A 25,636-nucleotide genomic window follows, 5' to 3' on the forward strand; every position below is an offset into this window, starting at 1 on the left:
ATATAATTAATAACTTTCTAGTTTTTGTTGAAGTATTTGATCAGGATAGAAGATTCTCAGGTACCTCTCTATATATAGAAAGATTAGATTTAATTCTGCTTTTTAATGTGACAAATCATTCATTATAAATCATGATCTGAAGCACCATGGTTTCATGTTGTCAATTTATTGGATTATTATTTTTACATCTCTCTGCGTCTATGTGATCCATAATATTGAAGAGTAGAACACAACGCCTGCAAACCCAGCTGTCTCTTGGATCATTTTTATGTATTACGTTAGCATGAAGTGCCAACATCATTTAATAAAATTATAAATGAATATGGGTAGGTGCATGGCTTTGATGGGGATGAAAATAATGTTTGCATTCGATTAGCTTAGTTTGGAGATGGATAAGATAGAAAACTTTGCTGGTGCCACCTCAGCCGCAGTAAACATGCTTAGATTCCATCCTATCCAAAGACTACTCAATAATGGTTTTTCTGCGCCGATTCGCACACATACATGTGGACATAGTACTGTGTTCAGAATTCAGCCATCCACATTGTATATAAGATACTGGATTGGATATGCAAGACATTTATTAAAAAGATTGTGAAGGACATTTTGAAATTATGAAAACTACAGATTTGATTTGATAACATACATGTCGTTTTTATTTTTTATATAAATTTTTCATTATATTATTTATCTATAACACACACGCGCATATATATATATTTTAAAAATCATCATCATTTTTGTATATTTCTGTATTATAAAACTGTTAAAATATTTATATTATAAAATGATTATATATATATATATAAATATAATTTCCATAGCAATATACCTGAGAAAACTAGTTAGCTATTATTATCTATACAATTAATATTGCGAAGCAAAGTGATCAGGTAGCAAGGATCAAGGTACATATGAAGTAGTATGATATTTGTATTTTATGAAATGACAATTATTAAAGATTATGATATTAATGGGTATATTTTCAGCTTTAAAAAAGAAAAAAAAAAAAAAGAAGAGATATTAATGGATATATACCTAATTATTTGGATAGTCCATTAATATGGACACTTCCACAACCTTACAGGGGTCGCAGGGGTTAATTTATTGAAAGCGAAAGCTCAAACCAAACTTGGTCGGTTCCTTGTATGAATTCTGGATTATTACTTGTACCTTTAGACCTCCTCTTGGTGGGGACTTTAGACGATTAATGGATATGAGAACTTTTGACGATCAGTTATTTGGATCTTATATATATATATATATATATATATATATGTATATATATATATATACATATAATGATTTCCTTATCAACTTGACAATTAATCCACTTTATATTATTAATACTCTATTCTCCTCATCATCTCTGACTATGTTTATGAATCAAGATTGAAAACCACGTTTAGTGTTCGAATTTTGCTTTCTAAGATTTGCCATTCAATGCATAAGACCTGTACCCTTCGTATTCAATATATGATAAGATGAATGTCGATTACTGTTTTCTATACTAATCTTACCAAAAAAAAAAAAAAAAAAAAAAAAGATTATCTTAGTAGAGCCTACAAGAGTTCTTATCTACAAAAATGAATATATATATATATATATATATACACACACATATATATTAATCAGAGATTATAATGTATACTATATTAAAAAGGATAAATACTTATCAAAATCTGGATGAATCTATGTACTAGGCCATAAACCTTTGTCTTTGACATGGAGTACTCATGGGCAAGGATATTCCTTTTAGTGGGATTGGATCTCATTCTGTAAGTGTTCATTTGGTGCGCTAGGATGTTATATATCTATTGAAATTGAACTATATCAAAATGCAATCCCAGCTTAATTTGTTATTATTATTATTTTCTTCAAAAAAAAAAAAAAACTGTTATTGTTCCTTCTTTTTTCTTTTTTTCTTTTTCTCATGGAGTTATTATTCCTTTTAAAATGATAGTTAACTCTATTCCTTGTTCTAATTATTAACTAAATCGCGTATGGTGTGGAATATTTCACTACTCTTACCCTATTCAAAAGTTTCCTCCACAAGTATATATACCAATTACGACTTAGAATTCACTAAACTAAAACTTTGATTCTCCACTAAACCAGGACCACAAATAAATTTTTTTTGACATAAATCTTGAATAAAATGTATAAATAATGATCCTGCTTGTTGAATTTGAGCAAAAAAGAACAAAAAATAAAAAAATAAATCCCTTGTTGAAAAAAAAAATGCATACATTTTCTAGTTTTTTGACTTTTCATTAAAAGTGTGTGAAAATTCTTTTTTTCTATTTTACTTTGCTTTTTTTTTTTTAATTTTGTCGATTCATCCTTTAAAAACATTATAATCTCGGTTGATCCTAATCTTTTTGAATTAGGATTCTTGTTGGTTTTTTTCTATTATTGGTTTTATTTGTTTCTTAATTTCAACAGTTGATCTTCAATTTCAAGGGCAATATAACACTATTCTATAATTAAAAATAAAATAAAAATATAATATAATTCATATATGTGTCAATATCCATTTCTAGTGTTAAAAAAAAAAATCAATGACAAGGATTCCAAAAAAAATAATAATAATAACAAGGAGTCAGATTCATAAGAGAGAGATTACATTATGATTCATTGAGGGTTAAGATCAAAGCGTTGAATTGATTGACCATCCAGAAGAAAGCGACGTTGACGATAGAAATGGACCCATTGCACTTAACAACAAGTCTTTAATGCCGTGGACCACAGGCCACGTTACCACTTTTTTTTTGGGTTAAAAGTCGTAATCAAAGGAAATTCCCATTATCCATAAACCATGTTACACGTGGCTGTAGCTTTGCCTTTCAAATCAGGATCTGTTTGAACGAGGATGTTTCGTGGTTGTAGGCTTCAGACAATATCTGTGCTTCTAGAAGATCTTTCCCCTTTTATATTAGCACTTAATTTGCTGCTTCTAGAAGATTAAAAATCTCTTAAATTACCATTTCTCACATTTTTGTAGTCATATATGATGCATGGCACGGGAGTAATGGCCTTCTTATTTGGAACTTTAGGTGGCTCTCGTAAAAAATGTAGCCAAGTATATTTATTCATCTACAATATCACTTGGAGGCATAATTTTTTATTATTATTATTATTATATATATATTTTTTAGTCAAGTCTTTCAATTTTCTTTTCTTTTATTATTTATTTTAAAATAAAAAATAAACATATTTTCCAAAATAACTTTAACAGAAAAATATAGAAGTGAAATTACTGTAAAGCATATATATATATATATACATATTTTTAAACAAGATATATAATATATATTTATTTTATATATACATATAATATATTTTTCGTTTTGATATATTACTGTTTTTCTAATCTTATGTGTAACTTATCAATTAAATTAATAATAATTTCTTAAAAATGAGTATAAATGGCTATTAACTTAATTAATCTCAATTCATAGGATAGTATTTTTTCAATCTTTATTGTTTTTAATAGAGATTCTTTTGGACTTTCCAAATTAATTATAATCAATTTACCAAAAACCCCACTTCACCTGTCCCCTTAATTTTCTTTAAATTCATTTTAGGATTAGGATTCTTTAGCAACAATAGCCACAGCCGGTGAAAAGAGCCATTGGAGTCTGCCGAACCCTTAGTCACAAACCGCAGGCAATCCTACCCTGCCGTGGTTGTTGGGTGCTGTGGAAGGGCTGAGGAGACAACCAATCAATAAATGCTAAAAAATTCTTTTTATTTTTTTAATAAAAAAATCGTTTCAATTTATTAAAAAAAAAAAAAAAAAAAAAAACCACCATAGACCGAGCATCGGAGTCCCACGGCGTGTTGACCGCTAATCTTTATATCGGCGTTAGATAGCTAACAATGGTTTAGGAAATAACAAATATAGGGACTGCATTACTAACATATTTATTTTGACCAAAATGTTCATTTTCCTTTTACACATATCAAAACAAAAAAAAAAAAAAAAAAAATCGAGAATCTCAATTAAAAATATATATATATGTAATGATGAGTCTATATTGAAATCACAATGAAAATTAAAACACTCATATTTGAAAAATTGAAAAGTGAAGCATTCAATTGAAATTGAAGGCAGACAAAAATGTCAAAAAGTGCTGTTAATTTTTATTTTTATTTTTTTCAAAAAGGGTTATTACAATCGATTGGCAAGGAAAAAGCACGACAAAAGAGTTATACCTTAATGAGGCAAATCGTAGAATAACACAGAGCCAAAAGCAACATCGAAAAAATGGAGTTTGTAAAGAAAAGTCCAAAATTAGATCAAAGAAGTTGAGTGTGTGAAAAGTGGTAAATGAAAATTATGGGTACAAACACAAATGGGACTTTAGAGGTTGGAAATTCTAAGAAACAAATAGGAGTGTCACATTCAAGCCCAACTATACATTTGCAGCATTTACAAAAAAAAAACAAAAAAAGTTTTTTATAATTTTTTTTTATTCATTTGCATGATTTTATGGAAACACTTCATTGTCACTAACTGGGTTCAGCTAAACTTGAGGATAAGATGGACACGTATCCAACCCCATCATCTGGACTGCCACGTTACCCTCTCCTGCTAAACCTATCCAAATCACGATTTGATCAGGTGTCCTTTGGCGCCATCGAAGGTCCAACCCGAATTTCTGTCAACTTTTCACCCGTCCTTATCTCTTCGATATGATTAAAGCAAAGACAAATACATCAACCTAAATAATAAATATTCCAGTTAAGCGAAAAAAAAAAAAAAAACTAAATAATAAATATTCCAGGTAAATTTTAATAGGAAAATTATAATAAGAATCCGTCTGTCTTGTCAATGTTACAGAGATATTCCTCTATATATTTTAAAAAATTGCAGAAATAATCTTTTTTTTTTCGATAAATAGAAAAATCCTTTTATACTTTTAGTTTTGGTGAGATACATGAACCATAAATTTTTTTTATATAAAAATATAATTAATTAAATTGTGATTAGCATTTGGGTACATCTAATTTACGTGTAAAAAATTTGTAAAAGAAAATTATGCGCTAAACGAGTAATATTGCAATATCAAACAATTCTCATATACCACCAAACAAAGATAGAATTGAGTTTTTATTTATTTATTGCCTTAGAAAATAGAATTCAGTTAAAATCATATTTCCCTTACACACAGAATTCTTTGGTAGTAAAACTCATTTTTTTTTTAAATAATTAATTGCACAATGCTTAAATGCATTCAATGTGCTTGAGGCATCAGTCTCATCGTTCATGTGATTTTATGTCGCCTTTGATTTCTCTCCACACGGACCCCACCTTTTCTACTATCTCTGCCCTGTCTGTCTCGTATACTAGGGCGGCGTCTCAAAAAAATCTTCTTTGTGATCGTACACATTTTCCTAAAACAAATATATAAATATCAAATAAAATTATTTTAACTCATATATATATATATGTATTAGGCAACATAAATATTTATTTGTTTATTATCCATTGGCTTCGTCAAAAATAAAAGAAGATGCACATCTAACTCCAGAATTCCATATAAATTAAACAAAATATTATATGAAAACTAAATAAAAAAATTGAAATTGTTAATTTTTAAAATAATATTGCGTATGGTCTTTTTATTCTACATTTTTTATAAGTTTTGTTTTAAAATATTTATTTTATTCATAATATATTATTTTTTAATCGATAATTAATAAATACAAAATACTACTAAAAACTATATAAATGGAAATTACTATCAAATTTTCATTATAAGAACTAAATTATTCAATTATTATCAAATTTTCATTATAAAAACTAAATTATCTCAATTAAAAGAATAATCAAGTTATTAGATAATATACTTATCTTATTTATTTATTTACTTTTTATAAATAATATCCTTATCTTAATTAGGGGCGAAATATCCATTTCATAGATATATGAAACAAAAAAACCTCGGTCCCACAAGCAATGACAAAGCTATGACCCTACTTATGCCTGGTCGATAATACAATGGATCTACACCAACATATTGATTCAACAACAATAATCAAGATATGCGCTTAAAAGGAGCTTAAACAAGCTAATAGGATCAAAAATAAAGATTAATTGCTGGGGTTAAAGATAGTTTATCGTTCGGGGCATTGGAAACCAAATAAACATTAACGCAGTAAAGAATCTAATTACTGCAAACAGTTAACGTACCAAGCATGAAGCGAAGCCCACAAGACCAAACCTGAAACTCCCGTACAATTGTTGTTACCACAATATTCCATCAACAATATAAAGTTTGCTGTAGGTAAAGTTGTGCAAATCAGTACAACACCATTAATAAGATTGCTAGCTTGTGATTCTAGGCAATAAATGTCAAAACCCATGGTGGGTGGGAACATTGTTGCCTTAACGTCTCTCCTGATAGGGATGTCAATTTGCCCCGTCCATATCTGAAACTGCGGTGCACCGCCCCTAATGGGGCGGTTTTTCCCCGCAAAAACGGGGTGACGGGGCGGACTTGGGCTTACTCTCTTAGACCCGAAGCGGGGATGGGCCGGGACCGGGTATTAAAGACCCCGGCCCGAACCCGGCCCGTATATATTACCTTTTATTTTTTTTAATGTTTTGAAAATTAAAATTAAACTTATTCGATTGGTTATGGGCTGAAATTAATGGTATGAAAAATTAAATTTTATATTTTTTTGTGTTTAATAATTTTTGTATTTATTGTTAACTAATTAATCTTATTTTTGTTAGCTTCATCTTCTTCATCGTATGTTGGAGCTTGTTCTTCTACTATGAGTGACATAGAAATTGATGAGGAGGTAAATTGAATTTATTTATTACAAAAAATGTTTATATTAAATTGTTTAAAATTTTTTGATATTATTTAATATTTTTGTAGCAATCAACTCTTACGGAACATTCTTTCATGGAAACTTAAGGAAATGAGAAGTAAAACTTTATTATGTGTGCATGTGTATTTTTATAAATTTTATGTTTATGTATTTGGATTATATTATATTGTATTTTTTGAGAATGTATGTTATTAAAATTATAAATTTGAACTTTGATATCTTTTATTGTATTTTTATTATATTTTTGGTCATTTTATTTATATTTTGCTTATAGAAGAAATTTTTTTAATATAAATTTATCAAAAAAAATTATATTAATTATATGAAAAAAAACAAATGGGGAAACCGTCCCCGCACCGCCACCGATTGGGGAATCCCCATCTCCGCCCCGTTTCTAAAAAAAAGGGAAAAATTGCGGGGATGGGATGAAAAATTCTATACGGGGATGGGGACGGAATTTTAAAAACCGGCCCCTCCCCGCCCCGTTGACATCCCTATCTCCTGATTTGCTAATCTAGGATTTTATATTTGAGCTACTATGAGATCGAGCACAGGCAATATATGTGAAGATTCTCTTTACCGGTAGTAATTTTAAAAACATAATATTACAATTATTGTTTAGTCTACTAATATATTTATCCAGAATATACTGTGTTACGATGGTATGCATTTAATAATGCATTATCTCTTCAAGTGATCCGTATATTTTGATAAATATATTATAAGACTATATGATGTTTGTAAAATTACTCATTTAAAAACAAACTCTAGGGTTTTATATTTCCTTTCCACGATTTTTTTTAGTAGTTTCTAAGAATATAAATCTATCTTCTTAACTTAACAAATCTAGCACCTTTTTTTGGCACTTTAATTGCTCTTAAAGCCTCGCACTTTACCTCCTCTTCTATCCTTTCTATTTCTTTTAGTTTGAGGGTGTCCAAGTCTGTCCACAACCAGGGCTCAAATTCTGGCCCTTTGGAAAACTCAAGCTGGGCTCCCCAATTAATTTGTGGCCCATCTCCTCGCACTTCCTAGTGGTTGAAAATTGTCCTTGTGATCCAACCGCAGCTGTATAATTTACTTGGAAGCAGTGAATTCGGTTTCAGAAATTTAGTTTTTTTGTTTTCAGTTTTCAAAATATTATTTTAAAAATAAAAAAATAAATTAATTTTATTTGTTTTTTGAATATAAAAATATTTGACCTGTGATATTTGAAAATAGTTTTCAAAATTTAAAAACAGAAATAGAAAATATCATTTTAATGTTTTCTAATTTTTTTTTTTTTTTTTTCTAAAACTGTTTTTGAAAACTGATGGTATTAAAATTCGTTGTTATTTTTTTTTTGGATCTGTTTGACTATTTCTTGAGAAAATCATTGCCTCAAACCGGAGTCTTTCAAACTTTTTGAGGGTAGGCCAAGGCCAATTCTCGATTGATTAAGAAGGTAGGGAATTGATGGCTGTCTGCAAATTGGGTAACACTCGAATTGACCATCTGAAGAAGGAAATCTGCAAGCTTGAAGAAAGGTATATAGACTTTCTAAGGGTAAAAAACTGCTAGTATTCATTGATATTGTGCTAGATGTCGTTAATGGCAACTCAAACATACTACCAGGCAAATACTCTCAAGTCTAATTCCTCTTCGGAAAAGGACTAAAATAATCCTCGAAATAAATTTCATTGCACTTCAGCATAAGTTCCAAAGCAAGTTTACCCTCTCTCTAGACGGCTATGTTTGCTTCTTAAGCCGCCATCTTCATATCAAACACCCCCCTACAACTCTGTTCTTGAACTCCATCACCTTAAAGGCTTAAACATTCTACAGCCACCCCCACCTTTCCCTTGCCACATCAACTTACACTTGATTACGTTTCTTAAGACTCTTTGGTACTGTTGGTAAGAGAATCCAGAAATTTCTACTCCATATTCATTGAAGATCTGGAAGTGACAGGCAGTTCCAAAAACGAGTTCATTTGTTGAAGGATTCACACAAAAGTCGCTTTACAAATTGCTTTAGAGGACCAAAACCTATTGTCTACGTGGAAGCAAACAGAGAGGCACCCTTGCCAATTCCCTAGGACCTTAGATCAAAATATAGATACGTAAGCCATCAACGAATCAATAAATCATATTCACGATAATATTGAGAGAAAGCATATAGTTATAAATTTGTAGTTAACTAGCATTCTAAGAAATAAGAAAATACAGCGTCATCAAATAACTATACAAGAACATTTATGAGTTTATTATGGGTTTGAGTTGAAACATAAGAACCTAGAGTAGAGAAGAAACAAATAAAAGACATGTCTTGATTTCAGCGAATTTGTTCTTACCACCTCTACAAGAATTTCTCTATGCTGGTGGTCAAAGTGGATTTTGGAACAGCACCAATAATTGCATCTTTCTTCTCACCATCCTTGAAAATAATGACGGTTGGGATGCTTCGAATCCCATATTGTGTTGCAATTGAAGGGCTCTCGTCGGTGTTTACTTTGTAGCATTTTAGCTTCCCGGCATATTGTTTTGCCAAATCATCAATAATAGGGTGGATCATACGGCAGGGGCCACACCAAGGGGCCCAGAATTCAACGAGAACTGGGAAGTCAGATTCCAGGACAGATGACTTCCATGATGCATCAGTAACAGCAGGCACTGAAAATTTTGCAAACAATATACAATTTCATTTTCATTAAGGTAAATTCCAATCAAAGAATTCAAAGTTAAAAATGAAGTAAACGAAAATTGAATCAAAATGTATGGGCGTATTGAGTGTGTGCACAAGCTGGTGGGTGGAGAGTGGCCAATGGGGAAGTGTATGTAATCACATGCTCTGCTATAGAAAAATGCAAATTTTTTTTGGCATAATCACCTGCATATCGCAATGAACGTCATGGAATTCAAATTTTTACTCACATCATTTCAGAATATAATTCTTACATCCTAACATAGCTGAAACTCTTTTTCTATAGAAAACAGAAATATTAATTGTTACCTTCACAAGTTTCAAGTCCAGTTTAGAATCTTAAGTATCTATCACAATGACTCAATATTTCTCATGCAGCTAACTGTACATTCCAATCATAATATGACATTTTAACAAACAAAATATATCAAAAAAATCATATGTCTGAGAGATGGATAACATAGTACCTAATGTAATGTTCAATAACAAATTAAGCATCAAACAAATCGGCATAATTTATCCAAGACAAAATCTACTCCATGAAATTTGAAGCAATTCTATATTTTAGTTTCACATATAGAAGATATCTGAATAAATATAATACCATGAGCAAAACCATATGATTGTTCTTCAAAGATAAAATACAAATTCAATCCTATATAAGACATAATAATACGTTCCACCATTAATTATGGGATATCTATAAAGTTAACACATACTCGGCTAATTTAACTTTTTGTTTCACAATACTAGCAAATTTCAGCCTTGTTATTATTTAACACTAGAGAGTTAGACTGTTCAACGTTAACAATATTCCATTCCAAAGCTCCTCAAGAGTTTCACACAAAAATAATGCTTGTCTACAGGCTAATAGGAGAACATAGCTCAGTTCCTATCTGTATCAGGTTTAATGCTGACTTAAAAAAACAAAAAAAATCTTAATCCAAAATAACAAATAATATTGCAGTCTAATCACTCTATCGATGAGAGTCACGAGACTATAAGACTATTATTATATTCATAAATCAATCAGTTCATCTTTTTAACAAATAATATTACATTTCTCAGTTTTAGCAAATATATATATATATATATATACAAATATTACATTTCTGATGTTTCAAAACTACTAAATCATAAACTAGTATCTAGTGTCTTGGCTGGCTATAAATTATTAGCAAATCAAATGCCATATCCATAACGTAAAATCACGTGAATAGAAAAACAAGTTTTAATCTTTAAATTTTTCAGCGTCAGTACAAACACACAGAGTATTATGAAGACAGAAACTGTGACTTTTTTTTTTTTTGGGTTCAGTTTTCTTACTCAGTTTCGGTTCCAAAGTAACACGAAACACAATTCTAATACTCCTCCAACATGTTGTTTTCTTTCAATAATTATATTTTCTTTTTCCTTAACTATCAAAACAACCAAGAAGCATATATTATAAAACTACAAATAATAATAATAAGGAATAAAAGAATCACATAAAACATAAGCAATCATTGAAATAAAATTTAAAAAAAAATGAAAAAGAAAAAAAAAGAAGAAAAATTGCGATACCTTGAACAGCTGTTTCCTGAGCCTCACAGACGATCAGTCCACCACGGCGAGAACCTCTCGAACCGAAACTCACCGATCCAAGAGAGCGAGTGACAAGACTATGCCTGAGCTGGAGGCCTCTGAACTGAGACAACCTCCGTCGCCCGGAGGGCGAAGAAATCGAAGAGGCGGCAACCGGAGATAGAGTATTTGAAGGGAGAGCAGAGCAGCGAGGAACAGCGAGAGATTCGAGAACGGTGGCCATTTGCCGCTGCCGATTCCGAGCTCCGCCGAGAGCCGAGAGAGAAAGACAGAGAGATCTGAGAGCTTGAGAGAGAGAGAAAGAGAAAGATTATCTGGTGGAGCAGCTGGATTGGCCCGTAGTTAGGGAATAGATGACGAGAGAGATGTGGCATGTATTGTACGAGCCTTTTTTAATATCTCCTGTGAATTTTCCCTGCGGTTTTCTCAATTCACAAATGGAATGTGTGGTCTGTCTCTGAAAATGGAACGTCCAATTACAATTTAGCCCCCAGTGCTTTTCACTTTTTTTTTTTTGGGTCAATACCGAAAAGGAAGACCCATCATCATCCTAAACATTTTTATTTTTTATTATTGGAGTTTACTATTATAGGTGAAAACCAGTACTCTGCTTCCTAAATGGATCAATATTATAATATATATATATATATATTTACTAACATTCTTTTTCATCGAATTTTATTAAAGAAAATATTTATGGAAAAATAGTAAATAATTAAATTGTAATTCTTTTTTTTCTTAGACCACAGAAAATCTGGGATGATAAATATTTAAATACCTTTTTTTTTTTCTTTGTTTTTTTGCCTTTGTTCGTTTCTTTTTATTTATTTGGAGGTTCTTGCAATGCCTGCCATCATATCATCATATATCATAAAAATTGATAGGCTCTGATATGGTATGCACCGATAGCACATGAATCTAATTAAACCGAAATCCAAAATGTCTGACAAATAATATGTAGCATTATAAAATTAAAAAGGAAAAAAAAAAAAAAAAAAAAAGAAGAAGGAAGAATTAGGAAGTGAAAGAAAGTCAACAGAAAATGGAAGACCTATGTCGTAGTAGTATAGTAGTAGTATGTCCATGCGTTCCTCGTGCCAGCACACACGTACGGTCTTATATATAACTCACACGACTCGGTCAAACTTCAACCAAACCATACCTGGCGTTCTTTCTTCTTCTTCTTCTTCTGTGTCTTTCTGTGTGTGATTAGAGTCTAATGGACGAGAAGTTACAGAGAGAAAAACAGGGTATTTTGATGCAGAAAGAGAACGTGGAAGAGAGTATAATTAGTAAGCAACATGATGGTCATATTCATGGGAGGTCTAGCGCAGAGGAGGTGATGGAGTTGGCAGCCATGGCCATCAAACTGAACCTACGGTTGAGATCATCGGACATGCCTCCGAACATGCAACAACATGCCCTGCGATTCACCCGATCTTTCCTCGACTCTTCCCCTAAGACCACAACTCCTCCAAACCCATCCCATCTCGCTCGAGCTCTCAAAAAGGTACCACCCTATTCTCTCTCTTTGTGTGTCTGTGTGTGAAGTGGGTTGGCTATGGTGGTTAAAATTTGTTTGTTTATTAATTTATTTCCATGGATGGTGGTGGTGGTGGTGGTGGTTAGGAGTTTGACTCGTTGTACGGACAAGCGTGGCACTGTGTGGTCGGAAAGAGTTTCGGATCATTCGTGACTCACTCACCGGGTGGGTTCATCTACTTCTCAATTGACTCGCTTTCCGTTCTGCTTTTCAAAACACAGGTCCAGTTGCTCATCGAACCTAAACTCCCTTAAAAAAAGATCATGGCTTTCAAAAAGCCGCAAATTACAGTGTCAAAGAAAACTTTGTCTTTAATTATTGATTATTATTTTCTTTTTTGGGTATGTGCCGGAAAAGGTTAAAAACCAAAGATTTCTTTGTAGCTTTACCACCAAATTAAGTCTCCCTTCGAATACAGAAAAAGTTTAGAGTAATGTTTGATTTCATTTTATTTTTTTTGTTTTTTGTTTTTTAATTTTTAAAATAATATAATAATGAATGTACATTTCAATCTTTAGACGTCATCAAAATTCAGGAAAAAAAATGTACGAAGGGTTTTGGTTGCATTGAGAAGGCAAATCAAATCAGGATCTTTTTCCACTGAGCTCTCAAAAACGTATTGATTTGTTCTGGTACTTTTGACTACAATATATGGCTTTATATATTCATATTTGGTACCTTCAGAAGAAGAACACCTGCAGAACCTTTCTCTTTTTATTTTTATTTTTATTTTTTTAATAGCTCAGGAAGCTCCGTTTTCGAAAAGAAAATTGGTTTCATCATGAAGAATGTGCTTTTCCCCCCAAAAGAATATGTTTTTATTTTATGTTTTTCTAGATCAATTTCATTGATTATTTTGACTTGTCTTGTACTGATCCTTCAATTATATGACGTTATTTTTCTTGAACTTTGTGTTTTGAGTCACTCACCTAGGATCCTGCACCCACTCCTTTTTTTCTTTTCATTTAATGTCCAATTTAATCATTCCAAGCCAAAAAAAATAAAAAAATAAAAACTTCAAATATAGACTCAACTTTAGTCTTTAGATTCAAATTAACTAGGTTACTTGGATACTTCAAATCCTTCTCGATTTCAATTTTATTTTTGGTAAAATAAAATCCTTCTCAATTGGAAAAAATAAAATAGGCACACAAACTAGCATGTGATATATTACATAAATGTACAAAGCCCTTTTGTCTCCAATTATTATCATTTTATCACAAAAGGAAAACAGAATATTGCACAACACCATTAACATAATCTAATGCGGGATACAATCTGAGAGGACCACTATTATAGTAATTCTTTTTTTTTTTTTTGGGGCTGTGGGCGATTATGGATAAAAGTAGACCCACAAAGAATAACTTTAAACAAAAAAATCTAAAAAAAAATTAACAACGGGTAATTTTTAATCAAGCATTTACTCTTCTAGTTCTTCAACCATGAACAAGATAGCTGCATCAAACATCATGCCACGAAATCCCATTGATGAATGAATTAACCACTATGATTGTGGCAACTGTGAACTTTTACGAGTTCAAATCCTTCTGTCATGGCCTAATTTGCATTATGATGGAACTAAAATAAGTTATTCTCACGCATAAGAGATTCTATCTTGTCAACATCTTCTGGAGCGTCAACTCCGTGGGCTTCATGGTCAACCTTAATCACCTGCAAAAACATAGACGCATCTGAAACTTCTCAAGGATCTACATTTCAAAAAAATAAAAATAAAAAATAAAAAGAAAAAAGAAAAAAAGAAAAAAGCAAAGCCTCATTCTTCGTTCTACATTCAACATTTTTCATGTTATATTTTGAGAGAACCAAGTCCAACTATCAGATCTCAAATGATTAAGAAAGAAATGAATGAAACAGTGATTATATGTGTTGATATCAAAGGTCATATATCTATTGAACTAGTTGAATTATGTACTGGCTTTATTAAAGTTACAATATGACAGCACCTAAGTTGCATTGTTCTAAAGTTAGTAATTTATTTACTAGTGATTCGTTGAATGTATAATATGGGTATGTAAAAATTTTCACCCAATAAAAAAAAAAAAAAAGGGGGCAATATTCAATTGACTGCCAGTTTTTTTTTTTTTTTTTCTCCCCTTTCTATTTTACTACTTAAGGAAGAAGAAGAAGCCGAACACTAAGCAACTCAGTTGTAAAAAATCTTACTATACCTTCATCTTGTACCCATTCTCGAGGACTTTAAGTTGCTCTAGATCCTCTTCTAGTTGCAGTGGAGTAGGCTGAAGCTCCGAATATGTTTTGAGGAACTTTGAATCATAGCTCTGGTAGCCATAAGAACATAGCACCACATGATAACACCATAAAAGTAATAGTAGCAAACAACAATATCATTCAGAAACCATGCTACTGCTATGACTGACAATCTACTGTAGAATGAAAATGATAATTTTATACCTGAATTCCAAGATGAAGCAAGTATGGAAACTGTGGATTGACCTTCCCCGTCCTGCATCATAGACGTTGGTCATATTGTCAAGTCTCACTAAATGACAGATAACATGTTCTAGTTGAACGACAATATTATGTAATTTATAAGGAGCAATCTACTAAACATATCAAATTATATGAATAAAACACAAAGAAAATCAGGAATCTTAGTCTCACTTGTTAAATGGAATCAGTCCCCTTGAGAAATAGATGGCATAACCATGATTATCCACCACACATTTCACTCGATTTGGATCCAAGGCATCTTCTGGTTTCAAAGATGTCACTGCAGTGCTAAACACTGCATCTGGGGCTGCCTGTGGAAGCATAAAAGAAATTCCAACATAAATGCAAGGAAATAAGTCAAACGACAAAATCTCTGAAGATTCAAATGAAACAACTATTAATCAACTCGGTATGATTTCACGCCACAAGACATATTCAACTGAGATTAATTACCCCCCCCAAAAAAAAAAAAAGAAAAAGGAAAAAAAAAGATGCCATTGCTTCACCTGTTTATATCTAATGATTACTAATTTAGTCCATGCAAGATATACAAGAAAATCAAACTCATAAATGCCAATATGATTCTTCATTCATAGGGTGGCACTAACTAATCAAGAAACATGGCATAGTGGCACTAAAGTAAATTTACCTGCAAGGCTTTCACAATCCCATCTATTATCTCAGGTTCAAGAAGAGGTTCGTCGCCCTGAATGTTGACAACTACATCATATTTCTTGTCAAGCTTCTGAAGTGCCTCATTGCAACGCTCAGTACCTATATGTAGAGCATATAACATAACCATCAAAAATCCCAATTAAGATATCTGAATTTTAACAATAAATGAAACCCTACAACCTACCATTACGGCAAGATTCTGGGGTCATTATGACGTCCGCACCAAAGCTCCTGCAACATTCAGCAATCTTCTCGTCATCCGTAGCCACAACTACAATAAAAAAATAAAAACATAAAAAAATAAAAAAAAGAAAAAAAAAGAAAGAAATGAATCTATTAATGCAAGCAATAGAGAAGTTAGGTGAAACCGAAATAGGAGTATAGGACTCAAGCAAGGCCAAACATCTCTAAAATTCCAATCAAAATAAACCTTTTGTAGACTTATCATCTAAAGAAAGTCAACCTTTAGGGACCAGACTTCCGTATATGCAATTATGATATACTCAAAACGCAACTATAATGTTTCAAATAGAAAACAACATTTCCAGAACTTAAAAAACAAACAAAAAGATAGCATTTCTTGTATACAGGGATTGTTCTCGTTGGTGATACATCCAGCCAAGTGATTAGACATACCAATATGATCCAATGTACTTGCCAGCTTTGCTCTTTCCCATGTTCTCTGCAGACACCATGGAAAAATGATTCGGTAAGATCACAAAATCACTATTATAAAATGGTAGGATATAAATCAAAGATGACATAAATGGCTCCGAGAACTTCATTTCAACAGAATTAAAATGCCATGAAATATGAAGTACAACCTGTTTAAAGCAAAAGAGAGTCAATATGAACGAAACAAAAGCCTAGTAGAACACTAGATCAATGCTAAAAGATCTAACTTTTTGTAACACTGATTCATTTTCCACAGGAAAATCTCTTACTCTTTTAGATCAGTCATTCTATTAATAATTTAAAAGAAAAAAAAAAGAAAAAGAAGCAACCATTATCATCACTGGTAACAAAAAGGGAATTCATGCAATGCCCAGTATTTGTACAGTCCAAATTAACAGAACCCATTTCCAATATTAGACCAAAAATTATCATACAAAGCAAGAACTTTAATTAAACGTCCCAAAGTTCATGAAAGCCCTAAGTGTGAAATTTGGACCAAGTGTAAAATCAGAGTGAAATCAGGGGAAGCGAAGTAAAATTGAGACCTGAATCATAGGCTTGCCGAGGATATTAACCAGAGGCTTTCCCTGAAACCGCGTAGAAGCATAACGGGCAGGTATAATTCCGACAACCCTGCTCCGGAATTTCCTGGATCGACCCAGATAGGCGTGGGCTCCAATTGTCGCTGCAATTGCTACTCCGGCAATAACGCCGTGAACGATCCATAACTTGGTGCTGCTCGAAGATCCAGACGACGACGATGGCGAGCATACTGATGTGGGATTCATATTGATAGATGTGAGTCACTTTTCCTCCCTCTCTCTCTCTGTCTCTCTCTCTCTGTGTTCCTTCGGATTTCGGGTTTTTGGGAATTCGGAGTGTCGAGAGTGAAAAAGACTACTAATGGAGTTTTCTCCTAGTGTAGGCTATTGTGAAGTGTGAAACTAGAAATTGTTAGCTGGTCAAAGGCTTTTGGATTTTTTATATATTTTTCCGAAGTTGTGTTTGGAGGGAAAGTTCTACTGCATCCGGTAGTAACCAATCTTTTACTATTATTATTCATAATTTTGATTGGCATTAATTTAATAGCATTATTAATAATGAAATAGCTATAATTTTTGTGGTAAAAAATAACAATAATAATAATAAAAATAACAAGAAGAAGAAGAAGAAAGAATGAATATTTTATGGTGGTAGAATTTTCATATGTTTCATTTTTGCTTTTGAGGAAATTTTTCAAATTTCATAATGAAGATGGTGTGGAGAATTTGTTTCATGGTTTAGGACATAAAGAAAAAAAAGAAAAAGAAAAAGAAATCATGAGAAATAAAAACGAAAAGCTCAGCAGAATTTTTATTTTATTTTTTATTTTTTTGTCAATGCCAAATTCTAGCAATAAAGCTTCAAATTCCAATTTTCCATCAATAATACACAATCTCAGTATCATTCAAGATTTGGATAGCTAGCTTGTGCATTTAAAAAATATGCACGATTTCCTCGAAGAAATCACCAACTCTTCTAATAGTTTCAAGCATAAAAAAAAAAAAAAGAAAAAAAAGAAAGAAAACTCTCCTAATAGTTTATGGCATCTAAACGACAGTCAGTCAGCGAATTACACTCTATAGTGACGGATCTTCTGCCAATCACCATTTTCGTAGCCCAACCCACCATCTCTAGATTCCTAAAAATGTTTATTTATATTTTAGACAAAAAAAAAAGAAAAAAGAAAATAAAAAAGGGCATTCGTGGAATACCTAACACAAAATCTTAACCCGTTTAGAAATTGGTATGCAGTTAATGCCATTATTCTCCAAGCTAATTTAGTTTACTACAAGTCTGTTTAGAAGCAACCCCAAAATAAATAAAAATACTTTTAAACAACTAAAAGCACTTCGTATAATATTTGTAACGTTGACAGTGTCGCTTTTGATATCAATTGTTCATTGACATTGCTCATAACAATAATCTGTGTTACAGTAGTACCAGCAGTTGTGCTATCGATTTTCAAAGGAAACTTGTACGACCATACAAGGAAATGAAATAAAAAAAAATTGATTAAAAAAAAAATTTGTGTTGCAAAAAATGAATCACAGTTGTCTACTTCATGCTACAAATCTGAAGAAGAACGGCAATAATACAGAATAGCATTTGACGATTCCATCTGCTCGTTCATCGGTGATATATATATATATATATATAAATGGCAAAATTTTCTGGGAATCTAGCCTGTGGAGAAAGAATCAGAACTCAATGGTGATAGTGATAAGAATAAGAATTCTAGTGACTCCATGAAGAAGTGCCAAATTAACGACCAAAACCATTGGAATCGTCTTGGTTACTATGGCGTTTCTTCTTTCCCCGCTTCTCTCCGTGCCTCACCTTCACCACCTCCCCATTATCTTTGGCCTTTTTCTTACCGGATTTCTCCTTAGAAACTTTCCTCTTCTTTCCAGATGAATGTTCATTAGCATCTCCCCGTGGCAGCGGTTCTTCTTCGACGTTCAACTGCCAATTGCAGAGAAGCTCCTGCTGACCATACTGTGACTCTAATGGCTCCCCTGCTCCAGGAAGCAAGCTATCAAAGGTCACTTGCCCATTTGATCCTCCTTTGCGCTCTATTAAGACCGGGTCAGGTCTGATAATCGTACCCAGTATGCTCCTATTTGGGGCTAGGTTCAAAATGGTCTTTGGATTTGTCAATGTTGCAAAGGCCATTGCAAAAGCCGATCTAATCTGGCAGAAGATACAAGAAATTTTAATACAAGAGAAAGATAATATGACCTTCAAAGTTTCTAAATCAGTTGTACAAATGAAGAGAAATACAATGAATTTGCTGCGTAAAAAAAAAAAGAAGCTATTACTTAATAATTGCATCCCATAGCATATACCACAAAGAAATGGTTTATCACAATGAGGCAGTGCCGATGGTGTGATGGCAGTATGTTGCACACAAAAATAAATAAATTCAACCTCTATATCCAATATTTTACACACTTGGCAAAAATAGTAGAGAAAATGGGAAAAATATAAACAAACCTGAAAATAATTGAAGGAATTCTTTCCGATGTCATTCTCCGGTGTCTAGTTCATCAGCAGCAAAGCAACACTAGTCAGTCGACTGAAAATTGAATATATATGTGTGTGAGTGTGTGTGGAGCAAGGGCTACATTAAACAAACCTGTGGGTCCTCAATGGAAATAAGAAAGGGCCTTGCCTTATTTGTGAACCTAGAAGATGGAAATCAAATAACATTAGTTATAATTTTAATTAACGAAAATAACAATAAAAATATACAAGAATTGTATTGTTAAGGAAAAAAAAAGCTTGAAAATCTAAATCACACCCTCTGCTACTCTTCAAGAAGAAGGTTCCTCCGCCATTGCAAGATACACCAACATCTGAAGTGTTCAACTTCCGTCCATAGAAATCAAAAAAGTGTACCTATTTTGTTGAAAGAAACACATAAATAAGGAGGTAAAATGCCACAAGCCCATCAACTTTTTTGCTTTTTCCCCAGGTCCCAAAGAAAACTTATAATCAAGTAAATCAAATAAGTAAAATGTAACCAGTCCAATCCCTGGAAATAGAGATCAAGTTTTATCGGACTTGGCTTCAGTAAATGACGGAGTACTAGTAACAAAAAAATAAAAAAGCAGCAAGATATTTGTTTCCAAAACACATACCAAAAGAACTCCCAGGTTTTCTTCCTGTGAAGTTTGGCAGTCCTTGAGGCTCTGTAGCAAAAAAATGTATTATACAGCTAAATCAAGAAGGAAATTAAATGTATGGAAGGAAAACAAAGAATGGTAAGTGAAGTAAAATATGACTTGTTCAGCATTACACAGAGTATTCCATGGCAAGAAAAACAACAACGATCTCCCCTACTGGCCATTCAACCCCCAAAAGGTGTGATGTTGATAAGTCATAAACAGAATGACCTAGTAGCAACTAATATACAGTGGAAACATAGCACTGATATCACTGTATGACTAACATAGCTCCAGGTGTTCAGACACCATACTGAAAATTTCTGATCGCAAGGTCCCACACTGAAGATTTATTTATTTTTAAATTTCCTCCAAGAAAAAGTCCATCTAATTCAAGCCTCACAAATTGGATAAACCAAAGTTCTATACATACATTCAGATGTATATACACAAGTGTTAAAATCATTACCTGCAACATTGCCATGAGCATGGCAAGGAGGGCGTAAGAACCTAATCCGCCAGAATATACCTTCATAAGTCATTGGAAATGTTAAATTAGGGAAGTGGGATTTCAAAGATTTTATAAACAAAAAGAAATACATATGAATTGTTACACAAAAACCTCATACCTCATTCAATTCTCTCTGTTGTAAAAATACTTTCAAAATCAAACACAAAGGCCGTAAAGGAGGCCACCTAGATACAGCATCCTGAAAGGGATGGCTATAAATCATCAGGGATATATTTTTTATATTTCAAAGCATTATAATAGATAAATGAATTTTATTTTATTAATTCCTTTCAAAATCAACATCATATCATATGCCTAATTAGCTATATAGTCCATTAAAACCTAATTTGAAGCAGCCATATAAACCTTGATTACGAGTTATGAATTGAATTCAAACAACTCAATGCATGTATAACATCCTTCAAAGCTGGAAGACAAAGAATAGTGCTCCAGACTATAGGGAAAAATTAGAAATATCTGTTTTTCAAACATATCAGATGTAGGATACTGGAACAAACCATTATAAACTCTGCAGCTTTTGGTCCGTTGTGTACGTCAAAACTGTAAAACAACAGACAAAATCAATTTAACATGTAACAAATAATTGTGACATGTAACGACTTTGAAATACCAAAAACCATAAACTCAAATCTCATGCAACATGTACTTCCATTTATCTATAATTCTATAAACTTATAATATTATAATTCCATGTTTCAATATATCAACATATATGTTAAAACAAGATCAAATTCAATTATCTAATAATGAAATTCCACAACTATATGATGCAAATGAAAATAAATAACACACGTCTGCGGCCAAAATAGAAGATATGACACGTGATGCCCCAAAAATATCAACACATGATATACGACAAGGTCTGCATCCAAAATAGCAACCTTTTCAGCAGTGATCTTGCTGATTTTTTTAAAGTTGATAGATTGATTTTTTTTATTTTTATTTATTTTTATTTTTGGTTTATGCAAGTTAATTTCTGTTCCATAACACAGGGTATATAAAAAAAGTCAATTGAAAAACAGTCATAAATTCAGAACACATGAACATAATGTATATGACTTACCAACACCTCAATATAAACCACCAAACAGAAAACAAAAGAAAAAACACTTTGTGAAATAATCCATAAATTTCACACTTTAAATATTTAAATCCATTGAAATGATAGATGGTCAAACCTTATATCAAAGGCAACACCACTTCTCTTCTCTACAAATTTAATAATTGGTACACGAGCCTTAGCGATAACCTAAAATTATGTATAAACCAAGTGAGATAACAAAATTTACTAATACCAGTCTTTTCATTAGTTGTTAGTTGTTGCAAGCAGAGCCACACCTGTATCTTCTTTGCGATGCCCCTCTGTGACAATGCCCTAGAAAGAGCCTGCAAGCCTTGCTGTGGTGTTGGGATACCCGACCCCAGAATAACAACCTAAAGTTGATAGCAATCAGCATATATCAAATTTTGATAAATTTAAGAGCTGCCATCATTTAAATGAGGTGTTAATAACCTCCAAGTCTTGCTTTAATGTTGAGAAACAATTATCCATCTATCTTTCAGTTAAATTGATATAATAATAATAATAATAATAATAATAATAATAATAATAATAATAATAATAATAAGCTCCACCTTCAGCAAGATTATTCATTTTGGGAGTTGGGGAGAAATTTAAGATTTCCTAGGTTCGCCGTACTGTATCACAAGAATGGGATTCTATATACATATTTCAGCAGCAATTCATAATTATATATAACAAGGTCTACATACTTACATCAACATCACTAGTTGGAAGATACAGCCCAGTCCTGAACGATCCAAAAACTTCTACCTACAAAGCAATTGTTGCAGCATAACCTGACTATCATTACAATCTTCTAAGGAGTTAATCCCCAAAGACAAATTTAGAGGGAGCCAATTGTACCTTACAGTAAGGCCATATATATTTGATAACATTAAAGACACCTTCAATTGCTGCATTCCGTGCATCTTGCTCTTCTCGAGTTGGAGATAGAAACTCACAGAAATCCACTATCTCTGTTCCAACCATACACGGAAAATAAGTTACATGACCACAGTAGTTGTTAACATGTTACACATCTATATGAATCATGTATATATATACATACATACATACATATATATATATATATATATATATATATATTCATATAGGGGAATTCTATAGTGCGAACCACATCAAAAAGCGTGCCGATGCTTTTTTCCAAAAAAATATCGGATTAGATGTGGTTCGCACCATAGAACTAACTCTATATATATATATATATATACACACACACAAAATATATATTCATATATGTATTTATATATATATATATATATAAATCACATTGCATTGGAAAATAACTCTAAATTACTGGATTCGACAGCATAGAACTAATGAAAACAAAACAACGCTCAAGAACAACAAAACTAAAAAATCTCTCTTCTTCTTCTTCTTTTTTTCTTTTCTTTTCTTTTCTTTTCAAAAGATGGAACTGAAATCATCAACTTAAGCCCATTACTAAACCCAGCAACCCATAACCGAATCCCAAGTTAATCAAACAGCTATGCATACTGTGACCATATACACATCCTTTCGTTTGCCAATCCTAACTAAATGTTCCAAGGCTTCAAGCTTCAATCTTTTTAGCATAAAAAAATAATAATAACAAAAATAAAGCAAACCCAGTTCTTAACGAACTGAATTACTTCGAATGGACATTGAACTGCTTCAGTTTCGAAACAAAGTCAATACCTTTATGAAGCTGAAGCATAGGGCTCTTGAATTTATTATTGCCACGGAACCACCCACTCTCAAGTCTCGGCTCGGCTTCACGAGCTGGTGTCGTCGGCTCAGCCTCTCTAGGCCGAGCCGGGGATACGAGAACTGGATCAGAGCCGTCGGCGTTAACATCGAGGGAGAAGAAATCAGGTGCGGCGGATTCCGGGGAGGTGCACCGTAGGGTGGTGAGGGAGATCTCATTCCGGAAAACGGAGTAGGGTTCGAGGTCATCGGACGGCGAAGATTGGCCGGCGGTTGGGACGGAGAGAGGGCTTAAAGTTTCGTAGAGAAAGCTTTGTGGGGCCTCCTCCATTGGGGATTTGATAGAGGAACGAGCATACAGAGACCAAAGAGCTTGCAGCTTCCAAAATTAAAAGTCCAACTAGAATTTAGGGTTTTGCCCCAAAAAAAAAAAATTAAAAAAAAAAGACTAGAATTTAAAAGGGTTTTAGGGAATCCTGGTTTTTTGAAATTATTTTTGGATGTCATAATGTTCATTATTATTATTATTATTATTATTATTATTTTCTCATATATTTTTATAATATTTTAATCTTAAATATTTATATTTTATCATATTTTAAAAAATTAAAGTTTGATTGGAATGATGATAAACTAAAAAAAAAAAGAAAAAGAAAACCAAAAAAAAAAGGGGCTTAAATTGATGTTCAGTATATGTTTTTTTTTTTTTTTTTTTCCTTTCTCTTTTTTGTTTTTTTGGGGGGAAAAAATGTTAACCCATCACTTCTATATTATTACATAGAACATTATATTATTTTATATTTGAAAAATTGATAATTTATAATTTTATATATTGGAGAAATTCGAACTCATAATATATATTTTTATATGAAATAGATAATTAGAATTATATGTAGTTTCGTCGGTTGTTCTTAAAAGAACATGATAAAACAATACTAATGGTCCATTTTTTTCAGCAACCTAAACTACCATATTTGTTATATATATACCATGTTTAAAGTTAGAGCTATCAATTAACAGCATGATAAAAGCTAAAGAACATTGTACAGCAATATTAAAAATTTAAAATTTACCCAAAAAAAGCAATATAAATAATTTAACGGCAACTTCACATGGGGACAAGTGAGAGTTTTCAAACAAGCAAATTAGCCACGGCCTAAACCACTGATTGCTATTTGCTTTATCACCATTGGTTACCCTCTTTGCTTAATCACTTGGTTTTTTTTATTATTCATTTCTAAAATGGCAAGCAAAATTACAGTTTTTATGGGTAATGTTATCACAATAATCTTATCATTAAGTTGGTGTCACACATACGTCTAGCTTGCATTTTGACATAATTTACCAAACCAAAAAAATCCAGAAAAAGGAGCTACTTTATCATAAAATTCTATTTTTGGACAAAAGTTTTACTTTTTTTTTAAAAGAAATATGTATATATAATTCCTTCTCTATTTTATTTATTTATTTATTTTTTTTTTTTGGCTGTATAAAACAGAATTTGCCAGCTTTCCTAATTAACAAGTCATTTTGATGAATTTGGGTTTTCTTGTTTAAAGGATAAGTTTCTCCATATATGGGATCTAAAAACACAAAAAAAAAAAAAAAAAAAAAAAAAAAAAAAAAAACTGTGAACTCCCAACAGTTAAAATCATTCCATTCCACAGCACTAAAATATTCTTATATAGATATAAAACTTAAAAAGTTTTTCAAGTTTCAGAAACATGTCTAGCCAAAGAATCGTTATCAATGTCCAAGGCACATACAAGATGGGCAGCATTATGTTCACAAAATTGCCCTCTTTTGGCACTAAGTTGTCCATAGCTTTTGCTCCCCCAATTTCTTTCCCTTCTTACTTTCCCCAGTACACCACCATTTGTAATATCCTAATTTCCATTACTTTTTTCATCACTGTAACCTTCTTCTTCGTTTTCATATATCACATTCTCTATAGATTCCTCACCTGGGTTCTAGATTTGAGGCTGAACCATTTTGATCTCGAAGAAGGAAGAACAAGGCCGATTTATGGAAGTCACGGGGTCGGTTCAAATTTGCATCACCAAGCTACATTCTATCATGTTCTAATCCAATATAATGTACAGGTAGTTAACGTGTTACAAAGATTCATGCGCGATGAAGACGAAAGACGA

At 32.2% G+C, this 25,636-nt stretch overlaps 4 protein-coding genes and 1 long non-coding RNA gene across 5 annotated transcripts; 1 reads left to right on the forward strand and 4 right to left on the reverse strand.

The window, feature by feature from the left end:
• Positions 1-5,101: 5,101 nt before the first annotated feature.
• On the reverse strand, positions 5,102-6,538 carry LOC132800090 (uncharacterized). Its single transcript, XR_009635002.1, has 2 exons — positions 6,200-6,538; positions 5,102-5,400 (listed from the first exon to the last, which is right to left on the reverse strand). It is a non-coding gene; the product is annotated as an uncharacterized LOC132800090 (long non-coding RNA).
• Positions 6,539-9,003: 2,465 nt separating this feature from the next.
• Positions 9,004-11,551, reverse strand: LOC107403706 (uncharacterized). The gene is made up of 2 exons (XM_016010620.4): positions 11,092-11,551; positions 9,004-9,497 (listed from the first exon to the last, which is right to left on the reverse strand). The coding sequence occupies exons 1-2, from the start codon at positions 11,333-11,335 to the stop codon at positions 9,184-9,186; spliced, it is 558 nt and encodes a 185-aa protein (XP_015866106.1). The 5' UTR covers positions 11,336-11,551; the 3' UTR covers positions 9,004-9,183.
• Positions 11,552-12,182: 631 nt separating this feature from the next.
• Positions 12,183-13,089, forward strand: LOC107403715 (uncharacterized). Its single transcript, XM_048465650.2, has 2 exons — positions 12,183-12,622; positions 12,742-13,089. The coding sequence occupies exons 1-2, from the start codon at positions 12,332-12,334 to the stop codon at positions 12,907-12,909; spliced, it is 459 nt and encodes a 152-aa protein (XP_048321607.2). The 5' UTR covers positions 12,183-12,331; the 3' UTR covers positions 12,910-13,089.
• A 711-nt stretch (positions 13,090-13,800) lies between these two features.
• Positions 13,801-17,435, reverse strand: LOC107403716 (3-deoxy-manno-octulosonate cytidylyltransferase, mitochondrial). The gene is made up of 8 exons (XM_048465649.2): positions 17,023-17,435; positions 16,439-16,484; positions 15,987-16,073; positions 15,777-15,901; positions 15,299-15,438; positions 15,089-15,140; positions 14,845-14,955; positions 13,801-14,326 (listed from the first exon to the last, which is right to left on the reverse strand). The coding sequence occupies exons 1-8, from the start codon at positions 17,263-17,265 to the stop codon at positions 14,234-14,236; spliced, it is 897 nt and encodes a 298-aa protein (XP_048321606.1). The 5' UTR covers positions 17,266-17,435; the 3' UTR covers positions 13,801-14,233.
• A 1,074-nt stretch (positions 17,436-18,509) lies between these two features.
• On the reverse strand, positions 18,510-23,925 carry LOC107403708 (uncharacterized). Its single transcript, XM_016010621.4, has 13 exons — positions 23,478-23,925; positions 22,644-22,756; positions 22,494-22,550; positions 22,055-22,150; positions 21,895-21,965; positions 21,214-21,256; positions 20,814-20,894; positions 20,654-20,713; positions 20,161-20,211; positions 19,821-19,918; positions 19,656-19,704; positions 19,514-19,558; positions 18,510-19,210 (listed from the first exon to the last, which is right to left on the reverse strand). The coding sequence occupies exons 1-13, from the start codon at positions 23,815-23,817 to the stop codon at positions 18,782-18,784; spliced, it is 1,533 nt and encodes a 510-aa protein (XP_015866107.2). The 5' UTR covers positions 23,818-23,925; the 3' UTR covers positions 18,510-18,781.
• Between the last annotated feature and the right edge of the window lie 1,711 nt (positions 23,926-25,636).

The sequence above is a fragment of the Ziziphus jujuba genome, chromosome 11 (assembly GCF_031755915.1).
Source record: "Ziziphus jujuba cultivar Dongzao chromosome 11, ASM3175591v1".
In the NCBI taxonomy this organism is placed as follows: Eukaryota; Viridiplantae; Streptophyta; class Magnoliopsida; order Rosales; family Rhamnaceae; genus Ziziphus; species Ziziphus jujuba.

Coding starts and splice junctions, on each gene's coding strand:
- LOC107403706 (XM_016010620.4), bottom strand. CDS start 11,335: ATGGCCACCGTTCTCGAATCTCTCGCTGTTCCTCGCTGCTCTGCTCTC. Junction 9,498..11,091: donor TCAGGAAACAGCTGTTCAAG/GTATCGCAATTT, acceptor CAAAATTTTCAG/TGCCTGCTGTTACTGATGCA.
- LOC107403715 (XM_048465650.2), top strand. CDS start 12,332: ATGGACGAGAAGTTACAGAGAGAAAAACAGGGTATTTTGATGCAGAAA. Junction 12,623..12,741: donor TCGCTCGAGCTCTCAAAAAG/GTACCACCCTAT, acceptor GGTGGTGGTTAG/GAGTTTGACTCGTTGTACGG.
- LOC107403716 (XM_048465649.2), bottom strand. CDS start 17,265: ATGAATCCCACATCAGTATGCTCGCCATCGTCGTCGTCTGGATCTTCG. Junction 16,485..17,022: donor TCGGCAAGCCTATGATTCAG/GTCTCAATTTTA, acceptor TGGTGTCTGCAG/AGAACATGGGAAAGAGCAAA. Junction 15,902..15,986: donor CCCAGAATCTTGCCGTAATG/GTAGGTTGTAGG, acceptor CTCTACATATAG/GTACTGAGCGTTGCAATGAG.
- LOC107403708 (XM_016010621.4), bottom strand. CDS start 23,817: ATGGAGGAGGCCCCACAAAGCTTTCTCTACGAAACTTTAAGCCCTCTC. Junction 22,757..23,477: donor TATGCTTCAGCTTCATAAAG/GTATTGACTTTG, acceptor TGGTTGGAACAG/AGATAGTGGATTTCTGTGAG. Junction 19,705..19,820: donor TTCTTGAAGAGTAGCAGAGG/GTGTGATTTAGA, acceptor TCCATCTTCTAG/GTTCACAAATAAGGCAAGGC.